Source organism: Dendrobates tinctorius, unplaced genomic scaffold, assembly GCF_039654945.1.
Source record: "Dendrobates tinctorius isolate UK_male_01 unplaced genomic scaffold, ASM3965494v1 ptg000315l, whole genome shotgun sequence".
Classification (NCBI taxonomy): domain Eukaryota; kingdom Metazoa; phylum Chordata; class Amphibia; order Anura; family Dendrobatidae; genus Dendrobates; species Dendrobates tinctorius.
The window spans coordinates 1,201,026-1,217,769 of NW_027361982.1; the positions used below are offsets into that span (position 1 = coordinate 1,201,026).

Sequence of the window (16,744 nt, forward strand, 5' to 3'; positions counted from 1 at the left end):
ATATAGAGAACAGAGTGCAGTTATAGCCGCACACCCAGCACAGGACAGCAGGTATAAGATCCAGTGATGCCGCCTCAGGGGGGCACAGGGGCTATTAACACAGATACTGCATTCCTTGGGTTTGCACAGTATTGCCCTCTCCCCTTTTTGCTTTGGATCAGTTTTAGGTTTAGGGCTATGCTTGACACCAGTGTTAATGTTAGGCCTCGGCTTGGGACCAGGATTAGTGTTAGGTTTCATACTAGGGTTGGGACCAGGATTAGTGTTAGGTCTAGGCTTGGGACCAGTGTGTTAGGTTTAGTGCTAGGCTTGGGACCAGTGTTAATGTTAGGTCTAGGCTTGGGACTAGGATTAGTCTTAGGTCTAGGATTGGGACCAGTGTTAATGTTAGGTGTAGGCAGGGCCGGACTGGGACTAAAATTCAGCCCTGGCATTTGAAGTTACACAGGCCCACTAGTCACATGGTGACTATATAATATCTTTGTACACTTGTAGTTTACAAGAAGTGAGAGGAGATTAACACGACTATATAACATGTAGTCAGAGCTGTGCCCAGTATTTCAGCTCAGTCCTATTTATTGCTTTTAGGTACAGTACTCCTCCCAAAGCTCTGTCCCCTTTTTTATGCACTTTGACAGAATTCCTGGCAGAACTGCTATCCATTGGGCAACCAGACCCCCTGGTCATAGCTGCCCCTATCATACCTCCCAACTTTTGAAGAAGGGAAAGAGGGACAAAGACTGCGGTGCTCGCAGGCCACGCCCCGGCCACATCCATTTCGCAACTGGTCACACCCGTGTCCACGCCCAACTGCACCTATTTAGCACTGGTGATCACACTGACTGGTACTGAGGGCACAGTGGCTGGCATTATGGGCACACTGGCACTAAGGAAGAGAGAAAACAGAGAAAGAAAGGAGAGCGAGAGAGAAAGAACAGAGAGAAAAGAAAGAACAGAGAAAGAGGGGAAAGAAAGAACAGAGTGTGAAAGAAAAAAGAAAGATTACAGAAAGAAAGAACAGAGAGAGAGAAAGAAAATGAGGGAAAGACAGAACAGAGAATGAGAAAGAACAGAGAAAGAAAGATTCTATAAAGATACTATAGCAGCCCGGCTCCCATTGTAGTGCCCACCTGAGCCTCCCGATGCAGGACATATCATGATCCGCTCACATGGCCGGCATCCCCGATTCCAAGGCGATCCTGCTGTCTGCGCTGTCAGAGGAGAACATGGTGATGGATCTGAAGCATTACTAGTTCCACCACAATCTCCTCATGAAATTATCTCATTTCTGGTCAGTTTCCAGCACATCACTTCCGGTGGAAAGTCATGTGTGAGTTTTAAAATGCTCCTCAGGGCTCCGCTGTGTACTCCTGTGTCCGTGGGAAAAGCCCGCTTTGTATGCCTCGTACACACTTGGCTCCACTCCGTACATCCCGTACACATATGGCTCCACTCTGTACACACACACGGCTCCGCTCCGTACACCACGTACACGCGCAACACCGCTCCGTACACCTCGTACACGCGCGGCTTCGCTCCATGCACCTCGTACACGCACGGCTCCGCTCCATACACCTTGTACACGCGCGGCTCCGCTCCATACACCTCGTACACGCGCGGCTCCGCTCACCTCGTACACACACGGCTCTGCTCCGTACACCTCGCACACACACGGCTCTGCTCCGTACACCTCGTACACATCCGGCTCCACTCCGTACACCTCGGACACACGCTGCTCCGCTCACCTCGTACATACGCGGCTCCGCTCCGTACACCTCGAACATACACGGCTCCGCTCCGTAAACCTCGTACACACACGGCTCCGCTCCGTACACCTCGTACACATCCGGCTCCGCTCCATACACCTCGTACACGCGTGGCTCCGCTCACCTCGTACACACGTGGCTCCGCTCCGTACACCTCGTACACACGCGGCTCCGCTCCGTACACCTCGTACACATCCGGCTCCGCTCCGTACACCTCGTACACACACGGCTCCGCTCCGTACACCTCATACACACACGGCTCCGCTCCGTACACCTCGTACACACGGCTCCTCTCCGTACACCTCGTACACACGCGGCTCCGCTCCGTACACCTTGTACACACGCGGCTCCGCTCCGTACACCTCGTACACATCCGGCTCCGCTCCGTACACCTCGTACACACACGGCTCCGCTCCGTACACCTCATACACACACGGCTCCGCTCCGTACACCTCGTACACACGGCTCCTCTCCGTACACCTCGTACACACGCGGCTCCGCTCCGTACACCTCGTACACACGCGGCTCCGCTCCGTACACCTCGTACACATCCGGCTCCGCTCCGTACACCTCGTACACATCCGGCTCCGCTCCGTACACCTCGTACATACACGGCTCCGCTCCGTACACCTCGTACACACACGGCTCCGCTCCGTACACCTCGTACACATCCGGCTCCACTCCATACACCTCGTACACGCGCGGCTCCGCTCACCTCGTACACACGCGGCTCCGTACACACACGGCTCCGCTCCGCACACCTCGTACACACACGGCTCCATTCCGTACACCTCGTACACACACGGCTCCTCTCCGTACACCTCGTACACACGCGGCTCCGCTCCGTACACCTCGTACACACGCGGCTCCGCACCGTACACCTCGTACACATCCGGCTCCGCTCCGTACACCTCGTACACATCCGGCTCCGCTCCGTACACCTCGTACACACACGGCTCCTCTCCGTACACCTCGTACACACACGGCTCCTCTCCGTACACCTCGTACACACGCGGCTCCTCTTCGTACACCTCGTACACACGCGGCTCCGCTCCGTACACCTCGTACACACGCGGCTCCGCTCCGTACACCTCGTACACACACGGCTCCGCTCCGTACACCTCGTACACACGCGGCTCCGCTCCGTACACCTCGTACACACACGGCTCCGCTCCGTACACCTCGTACACACACGGCTCCGCTCCGTACACCTCATACACAGACAGCTCTGCTACATCTACCCTGTAAACCCCTCCTGACCCCACACTTACTTCCCTCATCCAGCACCATGACAACCAGCACAGCAGAGTCCTGCAGACACCAAGAGGCAGGGCTGTGCGCACAGGACCTGTGATGAGGTCACAGGAGGGGCGGAGTCAGGGGTCACATGATCAGGGGTCTGGACAAAGGCTCCTGATCATGTGACCCCTGACTCCTCCCCTCCTGTGACCTCATCACAGGTCCTGTGTACAGAGAAGAGAGCAGGCAAGCGACGCCGTGAGTGGCGGGGGGGGGGGTCTTATGCTAGGGCGAGGATGGGGGGCGGGGCGTGGCGGCTTATCTCCTTGCAGTGCGGGATAGAAATTTAATCCCGGGAGGGTTGGCTGTGCCCACAGAGGGCCGGCGGCAGGAACAACAGCCAGGACAGTGGCCGCATCAGCTGGCAAGCGGCCAGATGAGCGGGCGCTACCGCCCGCGGCCCAGCGGGAAAATGCCCGGTTGGGCATATTACCAATCCGGGACTGGGTGTAGGCTTGAGACCAGTGTTAGGTTTAGGTCTAGGCTTGGGACCATTGTTAGTATTAGGATTAGAGCTAGGCTTGGGGCCAGTATTAGGTTTAGAGTTAGGCTTGGGACCAGGATTAGTGTTAGGTTTAGGCTTGGGACCAGTGTTAGGTTTAGAGCTAGGCTTAGGACCAGGATTAGTGTTAGGTGTAGGTTTGGGACTAGTGTTAGTATTAGGTTTGGTGCTAGGCTTGAGACCAGGATTACTGTTAGGTCTGGTTTTGGTACCAGGGTTAGTATTAGGTTTAGTGCTAGGCTTGGGATCAAGATTAGTGTTAGGTTTAAGCTTTGGACTAGTGTTAGTGTTAGGTTTATTGCTAGGCTTGGGACCAGGATTAATGTTAGGGCTAGGCTTGGGACCAGTGTTAGATTTAGGTTTAGGGCTAGGCTTGGGACCAGGATTAGTGTAAAGTCTAGGCTTGGGACCAGGATTAGTGTTAGGTCTAGGCTTGGGACCAGTGTTAGTGTTAGGTTTAGTTAGGCTTGGGACCAGGATTAGTGTTGGGTCTAGTTTTGGTACCAGAGTTAGTATTAGGTTTAGTGCTAGGTTTGGGATAAAGATTAGTGTTAGGTCTAGTCTTGGGACCAGTGTTAGTGTTAGGTTTCCTGCTAGGCTTGGGACCAGGATTAGTGTTAGGTCTAGGCTTGGGACCAATTTTAGGTTTAGTGATAGGCTTGGGACCAGGATTAGTGTTAGGTCTAGTCTTGGGACCAGTGTTAGTGTTAGGTTTCGTGCTAGCAGACAAAAAGGCAGCAACACTTGTACCTGCCCAGATATAGGAACAAATGCAGACAACAGATCTAGGAATTAGTAGGTGGAGAGTGGCTGTTTATCTGGTATTTTGCACCTGTGTTGCTAACATCTTGCTTTATGGGCTGGCTGCACCCTGTAGTGCATTTGTTCCTAGATCTGGGCAGGTAAGTGTTGCTGCCTTATTGTCTGCTGTTTAAAAAAGATTTTTTGGAGACCTTGAGTCTTCTTTAGTGGCTTTGCTATTTAGGTTTCGTGCTAGGCTTGGGACCAGGATTAGTGTTAGGTCTAGGCTTGGGACTAGTGTTTGGTTTAGTGCTAGGCTTGGGACCAGGATTAGTGTTAGGTGTAGGCTTGGAACCAGCGTTAGGTTTAGTGCTTGGCTCAGGACCAGGATTAGTGTTAGGTCTAGTATTGGGACCAGTGTTAGGTTTAGTGCTAGGCTTGCGACCAGGATTAGGGTTAGGTGTAGGCTTGGAACCAGTGTTAGGTTTAGTGCTTGGCTCGGGACCAGAATTAGTGTTAGGTCTAGTATTGGGACTAGTGTTAGGTTTAGTGCTAGGCTCGGGACCAAGATTAGTGTTAGATGTAGGCTTGGAACCAGTGTTAGGTTTAGTGCTCGGCTCGGGACCAGGATTAGTGTTAGGTCTAGCATTGTGACCAGTGTTAGGTTTAGTGCTCGACTCGGGACCAGGATTAGTGTTAGGTCTAGTATTGGGACCAGTGTTAGGTTTAGTGCTCGGCTCGGGACCAGGATTAGTGTTAGGTCTAGTATTGGGACCAGTGTTAGGTTTAGTGCTCGGCTCGGGACCAGAATTAGTGTTAGGTCTAGTATTGGGACCAGTGTTAGGTTTAGTGCTAGGCTCGGGACCAGGATTAGTGTTAGGTCTAGTATTGGGACCAGTGTTAGGTTTAGTGCTAGGCTCGGGACCAGGATTAGTGTTAGGTCTAGTATTGGGACCAGTGTTTGGTTTAGTGCTGGGATCGGGACCAGGATTAGTGTTAGGTCTAGTATTGGGACCAGTGTTAGGTTTAGTGCTCGGCTCGGGACCAGGATTAGTGTTAGGTCTAGTATTGGGACCAGTGTTAGGTTTAGTGCTCGTCTCTGGACCAGAATTAGTGTTAGGTCTAGTATTGGGACCAGTGTTAGGTTTAGTGCTAGGTTCGGGACCAAGATTAGTGTTAGGTGTAGGCTTGGAACCAGTGTTAGGTTTAGTGCTCGGATCGGGACCAGGATTAGTGTTAGGTCTAGTATTGGGACCAGTGTTAGGTTTAGTGCTAGGCTCGGGACCAGGATTAGTGTTAGGTATAGACATGGGACCAAGTTGGGGTTAGAGTAATAAAATGGATGCATTTAACAAATATGTAATTAAAAAAATAACAGTATATGTTTTTGATATTTTTCTTGTTTTTTTATCAGATTGTAGCAAAATATAGAAAATGCTGTTTCTAAGGCAAAGCCAACAAATGCCAGAAATTGTGGGATGTAGTTAAAGCGTCCTGGGCTGGAATAACAGGTGACCGGGGCCAGAAGTTGGGTGTCTCTATGCAACATAGATGTAAAGCCGTTGTAAAAAACTGCGGGTAACAATGAAATATTAGGTTAGTGATTCACGGAAATGATAAATTCACAAAAGATACATATTGTGAGTCTGTAAAGACAAATGCAGGCAGTGCTATATTTTAGAACAGCCCAATGTTCATGCTTTGTTATTTTCTGTAAAGTAAGTAAAAATTATCTACATTTCTCTTCATGTTTTGAAATAGAAATCAGCGTGCAACGTTCCCAGTGCTGGAAATAAAAACTAGGAGAAAGATTTTGTGATTAACTCGTGTTTGTGAACACACTGCTATTCTTTTGAACACTATTGTATGTCCTCAGTCTTGTGATTTTCAAATGGAAAAGAATGGGCTACCAGCGCCCGGGGCACAGTAAGTACTGCGCCCCCTAGCACAAGGGCCCTTAGCCTTCCCTGATCCCTTACGCCAGTCTAGGACTGAACCCCAAACACAAGTATTGTATGCTAAGAGAATACTAGTGGCCTGGAAGCTCACCCTTTACACCAAAATTATTTTCTTTTATGTCACCCGATAAGTGTTCTATCGGATTACGGTCCGGGGATCGCGTCGGCCGCTCCATAACCTCAATTTTGTTGGACTGGAACCAAGATTTTGCTCGTTCACTGGTGCGTTTAGGGTCGTTGTCTTGGTGAAACACCCATTTCAGGGGCATGTCCTCTCCAACGTAAGGCAATATGACCTCTTCAAGTATTTTAATATCTGCAAACTAGTCCACGATCCCTGGTGTGCGGTAAATATGTCCGGCACCATAGTAAGAGAAACATGCCCATATCATGATGCCTGCACCACCATGCTCCACAGTCTTCAGAGTGTACTGTGGCTGAATGCAGAGTTTGGGGGTCGTCTGACGAACTGTCTGCGGCCCTTGGACCCAAAAAGAACAATTTTACTTTCATCAGTCCGCAATATATTTCTCCATTTCTCTTTAGGACAGTTGATGTGTTCTTTGGCAAATTGTATCCGCTTCAGTACATGTCTTTTTTATTAACAGTGGGACTTTACAGGGACTTACCCTCTCCAATCAACTTTTTAATCCAAGTACGCTGTTCTTCAGAACAATGTCTCGAACGACCCATATTTCTCAGGCTTTCAAGGAGAAATACGTGTACAACATGTCCTGGCTTCACCCTTAAATAAGGGCCTCCTGATTCACCCCTGTCTCTTCTCTGAATGACTGACCTCACTCATTGATCTCTTCACTGCTGTTATTGTGATTACACCGACTTTCAATTAATTATTCTAATACCCAGACTCAGAAACCTGCAGATCATGAATGCGGAATCTGAAGGTTTACTTAAAATCTACTGCACAACTGGTAAATTGTGTGTCGTGTGGTGATATATTTTTATACCAAAAACCGTGATTAATCTGGTTAGTCATATTGGACTGCTAGTATTTTGAACACCCCTGTATACATCACCCGACCATCTGACGTGTTATGTGCCATATGCGATTTTTCTGCTACTTGTGGGTGGATTATTAGATCCTCCAGACATTCGCATTAGGTGCAGGATCCACTACTTGATCATGACAGAAAAGTATGGAGGTGAGGAGCATGCTGGGGCAATATGGACGCCGTCTGTCATGCCATCTGTTAGATTTTGGCCTGTGCAGTTCTGAGCTGATGGCATCGTCGCTCGCCTCAGATCCTCCATCGTCACCATCTGTTCTGATCGGGATTTTCCACACCAGCGCACAAACAAGCAGCATGGAAAGGTGGGCACGTGCCCAGGTGGGAGAGCGGCCAGCTCCTGGCGCTGTCCAGGCACACAACAATCATCTCTCAGGGTGACATGGAAACTGGGGGCAGCCGATCACCAGGCTGACAATACACAGTGACGACAATGGCGGTCAGACAAATATTTATCTGACTGAGCAATGGGCGATATTTACCCAGCGCTGCTCGTCTCACACAAAGACCTATTAGTTTATTCCAGCCAGCAGCCCCATATAACGTTCCCATCAGGGCCGGACATACCATTGCTGCAACTTGTGCCGCTGCACTGGGGCCCTGAGTCCAACTCCAAGGCCTCTTGCATCACAGACACATAGATAGGAGCATTATAAAGAGCTAGTGGACTGTATGGGGCCCATATACTGCACGGGGCCCCGTACATGATGTATGAAATATTAACCCTGGAAATATCAGTTGTTTTCTCCTGTCCAACCCTATCCTACCTTTGTGGCAATCCAAAGGTGTAATGGCAGACTTGTGCACTGCACCCCATAAACACAATCCTCCCCCTATGGGCACTATTGTGGTGAGCGCGCTGATTCCATCCTGTCTCCCCCCCCCCCCCCCCCCCCGAGGTAATGTGGGATCCCAGTCCCTTTCCGCAGCTCATTGCCAGCCCTGCGGATAATCATCACGCCACCTCTTCTCTGCAGCTTGTTTGCTTTCCTCAGCTCACGCTTGACCAGATTAGAACAGATTACAGATGGCAGCAAGAGCGATAAGAGACAGCGAACACTGCGATATGGAGACCGCAAATGTGAGCTCGGGGACCAACGCTGCCCTGAGTCGTATTGATTAATTTCTGAGGAAATTAGGGCAGAGCTGCGTGGTTGCAGTGTCACCCCAATAATACATGTGCGCAGGCGATGGTACAGGTTATACGTGCTGTGTGTTTTTACACTTGTGGATTCAAGGTGAACGCTGCACCGTGGACCCTAGGCGACATCTTCGCCATCACACCAGTATAAATCGGGAGGTCCTCAACCCTCCAGATCGTCCAACTGAAATTGAAGCCAAATTTTTGATAAGTGACAGGACCTGATTAGAAATTACAGTTGCAGCCTCTTGGTCATCATTATCGAGGAGAACGTGGGCGTGTAAATCCATGTAATCTCCGCACATGTGTCCCAGCCGCTCCCTGATTGAGATCCTGGAGGCAGAGACATCAGGACACAGAAAGTGACAGCGCATCCCGGCAGTCACTCAATGTAGAATAGACCAGGACCTGCAAACAGCAGGTCCTGATTTACAATCGCATCTCCCCAATCTCTAGAATAGACCTGATCTGTGAATGAAGTCCTGATTTACATTCTCGTCTCCCAATCTCTGAAACTTGACCTGAAACTGCAGAAAGTCTTGACAATCTCATCTTCCAAATTGGGAATAGACCTGGTTTTATAGACAGAAGGTCCTGACAATCTCATCTTCTAATCTCTGGAATATATCTGAATTTGCGGGTAGAGGGTCCTAACAATCTTGCCTTCTAATCTCTGGAATACATCTGGATCCGAGGATAGAGGGTCCTGACAATCTCATCTTCTATTCTCTGGAATACATCTGGATCCGAGGATAGAGGGTCCTGACAATCTCATCTTCTATTCTCTGGAATATATCTGGATCCGAGGATAGAGGGTCCTGCCAATCTCATCTTCTAATCTCTGGAATACATCTGGTTCCCTAGATAGAGGCTCCTGACAATCTCATCTTCTAACCACTGGAATATATCTGGATCCGCGGATAGCGGGTCATGACAATCTCATCTTCTATTCTCTGGAATATATCTGGATCCGAGGATAGAGGCTTCTGACAATCTCATCTTCTAACCTCTGAAATATATCTGGAACCGTGGATAGAGGCTCCTGACAATCTTGTCTTCTAATCTCTGGAATATATCCGGATCCATGGACAGAAGGTCCTGATAATCTCATCTTCTAATCTCTGGAATATATCTGGATCCGCGGACAGAGGGTCCTGACAATCTTGTCTTCTCAGTCTTCCCAACAGACTGGATCTGTAAATTTCTCCAGACACCAATGTTTCTCCCATCTCCAGGCATAGGGATTGTTCCAGTTGACAAGGTTGATCCTCTCTGGGATGAGCGGCTATCCTCCATGTTGCTGGCCATGAATTTATCGTCCGCTGTTCCCGGGACCCCTGTCTCAGCCCCTTTGGTTACTGTGTCCAATGTACCCTATTTGGTGACAGAAGTGTTGACAGCGATCATCTCTGTGGTGGGCAACACTCTTATATGCCTGGCGATTATAAATGACCGCAGGCTCCGCACCGTCACCAACAATTTCCTGCTGTCTCTAGCTGCTGCGGACATGCTGGTGGGAGCCGTGGCCATCCCTTGTGCCATCATGCTGGACCTGGGCATAGCTCGCTGCAGTCTGTTCTCCTGCTTACTCATGCTCTGCAACCTCATGACATTTTCTTTGGCGTCCATCTTTGGACTTTTAGCAATAGCGGTAGAACGCTACATCTCCATCTTATGCCCCTTCCATTACCGTTCTCTCGTCACGCCACGAGCTTCCATAATAGTGATAATCTGTACTTGGATACTGGCGGCACTCACCGGTTTGATGCCGCTCATGGGTTGGCGTAAACCATTCCCTCCCGAAAGCGAGTGCCTTTTCAGTAGCCTCATCTCGGAGTCTTACATGGTCTACTTGATATTTTTTGGCTGTGTGATCCCACCGCTGATCACCATGCTTGTGCTCTATGCCCGAATCTTCCTGGAAATTCGAAGGCAGATCCGACAGATTGCAGAATGGGCAGTGGACGTGAGTCGTCGGAGGAGGAGACGACGCATCGTGGTCAGGGAGTTCCGTATGGCCACCTCGCTGTTCATCGTCGTCTTCTGCTTCGTTGTCTGCTGGTTCCCCATTCATATCCTCAACGTTGTGCGACTCTTCTGTCCTCAGTGTTTGGTGCCCACAGACCTGGTGCTCACCGCTGTGATTCTCTCTCACGCCAACTCTGCTATAAACCCCATCATTTATGTTTTTCGAATGAGAACTTTCCGACGAGCGATAGAAGCCACGCTGTCCTGTTCTTGTGGCACAAGTGCTGTGGGAAGTGTCACTGCGTCCAGCCTGGCAAAAGCTGCCCATGGACAGAGGGGCGAAGGTCAAATCAGGGATGTTCCTCTGCCTGGCACCTAAATTTATTGGAAGAAATCCAAGGTTTCCCACAGGGAATAAAATTGTCTGGGTCCGTTTATCCTAACACTGGATCTGAGACTGCTATATTTCCTGACGTTCCCTCGTGTGACCTGGTGTAATCTTCTGTTTCTGAGCACCAAGAGGACCGTGCTATTCACACACGCAAGTCTGCATTGTTGAGCTGAGTTTGGTGCTTCCCTGCAGCAGCCATGTCAGTCTGCACTGCAGTCCTGTCATTCTATTCATGAAGCTACAAATGAACAGAACTGAAATAGTCCACCAGATAAGGGACAGCACAACTACATGAGGCTCCAGTGCTGTCATTTTTTACAAAATCCTCAGTAATATAGCAACTTGACCATCTGTGGTGGGTTCTGGAGTACGGTGGGATTAATGGGGGAGCTTTTGAGACCAACGGTGATTTAATTAGTGATGAGCGTGCATGCTCGTGTGTTATCCTAGTATCTCGGGCATGCTCGAATAATATGTTCGAGTGTCCACTGCTGTCTATTATTAGTATAATTTTACTCATTTATATAGCGCCATTAATTCCACAGCGCTTTACAGACATTATCATCACTGTCCCCGATGGGACTCACAAACTAAATTCCCTATTAGTATGTCTTTGAAATGTGGGAGGAAACCGGAAAACCCAGAGGAAACTCATGCAAAGATGGCGAGAACATACAAGCTCCTTGCAAATGTCCTTGGTGGGATCTGAACCCAGGAAAAAGCAAACATATTACTTCAGCACGCCTGAGATACTCGGATAACACCCCAGGACGCTCGCTCATCACTAGTAATAATGTGACTGCAGTGAAATAAATGTGGTATCAAAGGTGTTTTATGTCTATTAAAGATCATTATTACCAGTAAGTTACATGGTATGTCAGCAAGCAGGAAGGGGCGCATTACACCTGGGAGATCGGTGGGTGCCAGGGTGCAGATCGCTCTGAAGCACTGCTCAGCTGGCAGGTGAGGCTCCTGCACCGAGCGCTCCATGGTTCATAGATATTTCTAGACAATCTGGGGCTCAGTACAAAAATGGCAATAACAAATCTGTAGTTTTATTACTTTTATGCAAAACTCTGAAAAAAATAATTTGTATTTGTGTCGCCATATTGTAAGAGCCAGAGGATTTACATTTTTCTATCAGCGCTGTAACAGGTTATTTTGTGTGACAAGTTGTAGTTTTCATTGCATTTTTATGATACAACATATCAATCACTCAGTATAACTTTATACATTTGGTATAGTATTTGTATCAACCCACAGAATAGTGTTTTATTTGCAAGCTTTACTATTGCACTAAAAGAAATCACTAATTTATTAGTGGGGTGGTCAGTATTTGGAGTCCATCTTTTTTCTTTCCAGTGTGAGACTTGATTTTTTTGTGTAATGAGCAGTAGAGTTTAATGGTAGCATTTTATGATATGTACAACTGATCAGTTTTTAGCTCATTTTTGTGATGAACAAACATTGCAGTTCACCATAGTTTTTCAGTGACTTACCACTAGGTATAAATATTGAAAAATTTGTATAGTTTGGGTCGATACAGATGTGGCGATACTAAAATTTTTTTTTTTTTTTTTTTTTTTGGGGGGGGGGATGTTTGTGGGGCTAGGGATGGCGCCGATGGGATGGATAGAGCCCAGTGCAGTGATTGACTATCCCAGACAACCCCATATAAAGCAAATAGGATTGTGGTAAAGGCCCCTTTACATTTAGCGATGCACCAGCGATCCTGACAACGATACGACCCTGTCAGGATCGCTGGTGCATCGCTAAATGGTCGCTAGTGAGCTGCCAAACAGGCAAATCTCACAGCGACATAGCAGCGATCTAGCGGACGATACTTACGTCCTCCCACCCGCCTCCACGCGTCGCTCGTCGGCGCCAGCAGGAAGCGCCCGACGAGAAATGGAGCTGCGCGATCAGCGATGGACAGCGGGGGAGCCGGTCGGAGGTAAGTATCACACATAGCGATATCGCTAGAGATATCGCTGCTGCGTCACCAAATCGGTGATGCTTTAGCGATATTGTTAGCGATATCGCTATGTGTAAAACCCCCTTAACACTGACCAGTAAAGTGATGGCTGCAAACAGAATCTTATCATGTATCTCTGTATACAGGAAGCTCCTCCTAGTAGTGACTGCAGACAGGATCTTATGTATTTCTGTATACAGGGAGCTCCCCCTAGTGGTGGCTGCAGACAGGATCTTGTCATGTACCTTTGTATACAGGGACCTACCCCTAGTGGTGACTGCAGACAGGATGTTATCATATATCTCTGTACACAGGGAGCACAGCACCCCCTAGTGGTGACTGCAGACAGGATCTTATCATGTATCTCTGTATACAGGAAGCTCCCCCTAGTGGTGTCTGCAGACAGGATCTTATGTATTTCTGTATACAGGGAGCTCCCCCTAGTGGTGGCTGCAGACAGGATCTTGTCATGTACCTTTGTATACAGGGACCTACCCCAAGTGGTGACTGCAGACAGAATCTTATCATATATCTCTGTACACAGGGAGCACAGCACCCCCTAGTGGTGACTGCAGACAGGATCTTATCATGTATCTCTGTATACAGGAAGCTCCCCCTAGTGGTGTCTGCAGACAGGATCTTATGTATTTCTGTATACAGGGAGCTCCCCCTAGTGGTGGCTGCAGACAGGATCTTGTCATGTACCTTTGTATACAAGGACCTACCCCTAGTGGTGACTGCAGACAGGATGTTATCATGTATCTCTGTATACAGGGAGCTACCCCTAGTGGTGACTGCAGACAGGATGTTATCATGTATCTCTGTATACACGGAGCACCCCCTAGTGTTGACTGCAGACAGGATCTTATCATATATCTCTGTATAGAGGGAGCTCCCCTAGTGGTGTCTGCAGACAGGATCTTATCATATATCTCTGTATACAGGGAGCTCCCCCTAGTGGTGGCTGCAGATGAGATCTTATCATATATCTCTGTATACAGGGAACTGAGCTCCCCCTATTGGTGGCTCCAGACAGGATCTTGTCATGTACCTCTGTATACAGGGAGCTCCCCCTAGTGGTGACTGCAGACAGAATCTTATCATGTATCTCTGTATACAGGGACCTCCCCCTAGTGGTGGCTGCAGACAGGATCTTATGTATACATGAAGCTCCCCCTAGTGATGGCTGAAGACAGAATCTTATCATGTATCTGTGTACACAGGGAGCACCCCCTAGTGGTGACTGCAGACAGAATCTTATGTATCTCTGTATACAGGGAGCTCCCCCCCTAGTGGTGGCTGCAGACAGGATCTTATCATATATCTTTGTATACAGGGAGCTCCCCCTAGTGATGGCTGCAGACATACCTCCCTGTAAAGGCCCTTTTACATTTAGCGATGCACCATGGTGCATTGCTAAATGATCGCTAGTGAGCTGTCACACAGGCAGACCTCACAGCGATGCAGCAGCGACGCAGCGCACGATACTCACCTTTCACACACAGCGATCCTGACGTCCTCCCGCCCGCCTCCACGCGTCGCTCGTCGTCACAGCAGGAAGCGGACGACGAGAAATGGAGCCGGACATTCTCGCGCGATCAGCGATGGACAGCAGGGGAGCCGGTCAGAGGTAAGTATCACACATAGCCATATCGCTATAACGTCACAAAATCGGTGACGTTATAGCGATATCGCTATATGTAAAACCCCCTTTAGTCTCGATATTACATTCCATTTGTGACTGTTTTTTTTAGCCCTTATAAATCTAAGAATTATTAGCTATGAACAGAATACATTCTTATAAACATACTGACACAAACAGGTTTGGTCTATCGCTGTGACTATTAGCATTTTTTTCTTAACCACTAATGACATTCTTCCCTGTAGACAGACCCACTCTCCAGAAACACAGCGAGTTAAAATTTCATATCTGCAGATTCTGTTTATTACAAAAACAAATAAAAATCAAGAGAAATACAGGCTCCCAAAATGTCTGAAACAAAAAAAAATGTAAAAGACCCTAATAATGTGAGAGTCCTCAGCGTTTCCAGCTTTTGGGCATGGGCTAACATAGACAAAGTGAGAGGGGTTGGGGCAATGCTGGTGGTGACGCCATCATTTTCCAGCTAGCAGCGGGTTCCTGAGCACAACTATGACGCTGTCTCCTCTCAGAAACATCTTGGAGATGTATCTGTCCTTGTTGACTGGCTTGGATTTCTTCTTTCCCTTGCCACTCTTGGGGACCTCGGTCCACATTTCCTTAACATTTTCTAGGACCATGTTACAGTGCCTGCATGGGAAAATGAAGGACAGCGTAAGAAGCTGATACTGTGGGGTGATCACTACCCATTGGAGCCTGGCGGCACTCACCTGTCAAATGCTTTCACCCTCCCCAGCAGCTTCTTGTTGTTTCTGCAGTTGATAAGCACCTGGGTGTTGTTCTTCACAGACTGTGTGAGCACCGACAGGGGCCCCGTGTTAAACTCCTCCTCCTCCCGCTTCTGCAGCTCTTCTGGGGTCATCTCACTCTTCGGCTTGTTTAGGAGACTCCTGAAGGTAACAGAAAGTGAAGGAAGGTAAAATACATGTGGAATACATAGAACGACCAGAAGTGGATATTACAGAATATATTGGGTACTAGGCATGATATATCACACCTTGTACATTACCTGGAGGTAATCAACTAATCGTATCCCCCTCATACACGGCATCCTCAAGATTATATGGGGGTCTCATACACAATATACATCCTGGAAATTATACAGGGGTCTGACACACGATATATGACACCCCTACATTATATGGATGTCTCATACACGATATATGAGGTCCTCTATATTATACCGGGGGGTGTTCAAACACAATATGTGACATCCTCTACATTATACGGGGTCTCATACACAATATATAACACCTATACATTATACGGGGTCTCATACACAATATGTGACATCCTCTACATTATACGGGGTTTCATACACAATATATAACACCTATACGGGGTCTCATACACGATATATGACACCTATACATTATACGGGTCTCATACACAATATGTGACATTCTCTACATTATACGGGGTCTCATACACAATATGTGACATTCTCTACATTATACAGGGTCTCATACACGATATATGACACCTATACATTATACGGGGTCTCATACACAATATGTGACATCCTCTACATTATACGGGGTTTCATACACAATATATAACACCTATACGGGGTCTCATACACGATATATGACACCTATACATTATACGGGTCTCATACACAATGTGACATTCTCTACATTATACGGGGTCTCATACACAATATGTGACATTCTCTACATTATACAGGGTCTTACACGATATATGACACCTATACATTATACGGGGTCTCATACACAATATGTGACATTCTCTACATTATACAGCATCTCACACACGACACCTATACATTACATGGGGGGTCTCATACACGATACATGACACCTATACATTATACGGAGGCCCCATGCATGATATGACATCCTCAACATTACTGAAATCCTCTAGACTATACGGGGTCTCACACACAATATATGACACCTCTACGTTATACGGGGTCTCATACAGCGCTATATCAACTGCACGGGTCACTCACATCTTTCTCTCTTCACGTTGTTCCGGCGAATCTCGCTATCCGGCAGAATGACTTCCGCTTCCGGGAGTCGCGGGGTCAGAGGAGACACTTCCGCTCACTGTTGTCATAGTGACGGTTCACTATAGGATTATACACACTAAAGAATGGCGCTTCCCGCCAACGCTGAGACAGACGCAAAAACTAATGCGTCTGCTACCCGGAGACACCGGAGGAAAAGCGGGACATACATGGAAATATAGGGGCCACATACAGGAGAAGTGCAGATATGGGGGCAGTATAGATGTATATAGCGGAGATGTGCAGATATCAGGGCAGTATCGTTGTATATAGAGGATATGTGCAG

At 48.1% G+C, this 16,744-nt stretch overlaps 1 protein-coding gene and 1 pseudogene across 2 annotated transcripts; one reads left to right on the forward strand and one right to left on the reverse strand.

The window, feature by feature from the left end:
- The first annotated feature begins 9,532 nt into the window (after nucleotides 1-9,532).
- Nucleotides 9,533-10,782, forward strand: LOC141073750 (adenosine receptor A1 pseudogene; annotated as a pseudogene).
- Nucleotides 10,783-14,685: 3,903 nt separating this feature from the next.
- Nucleotides 14,686-16,539, reverse strand: SNRPD2 (small nuclear ribonucleoprotein D2 polypeptide). Of its 2 annotated transcripts, none has more exons than XM_073561190.1 (3): nucleotides 16,402-16,539; nucleotides 15,140-15,319; nucleotides 14,686-15,059 (listed from the first exon to the last, which is right to left on the reverse strand). In XM_073561190.1, coding segments are annotated over exons 1-3 (357 nt in total). In that variant the 5' UTR covers nucleotides 16,404-16,539; the 3' UTR covers nucleotides 14,686-14,884. The 2 variants fall into 2 exon arrangements, with proteins under 2 accessions (XP_073417291.1, XP_073417292.1); XM_073561191.1 differs by lacking the exon at nucleotides 16,402-16,539 and adding an exon at nucleotides 15,439-15,660.
- Between the last annotated feature and the right edge of the window lie 205 nt (nucleotides 16,540-16,744).

Excerpts from the sequence above, each read along its gene's own strand:
- SNRPD2 (XM_073561190.1), bottom strand. Across the intron at positions 15,060-15,139 it reads AGGGTGAAAGCATTTGACAG|GCACTGTAACATGGTCCTAG; the intron begins GTGAGTGCCGCC and ends TTTCCCATGCAG.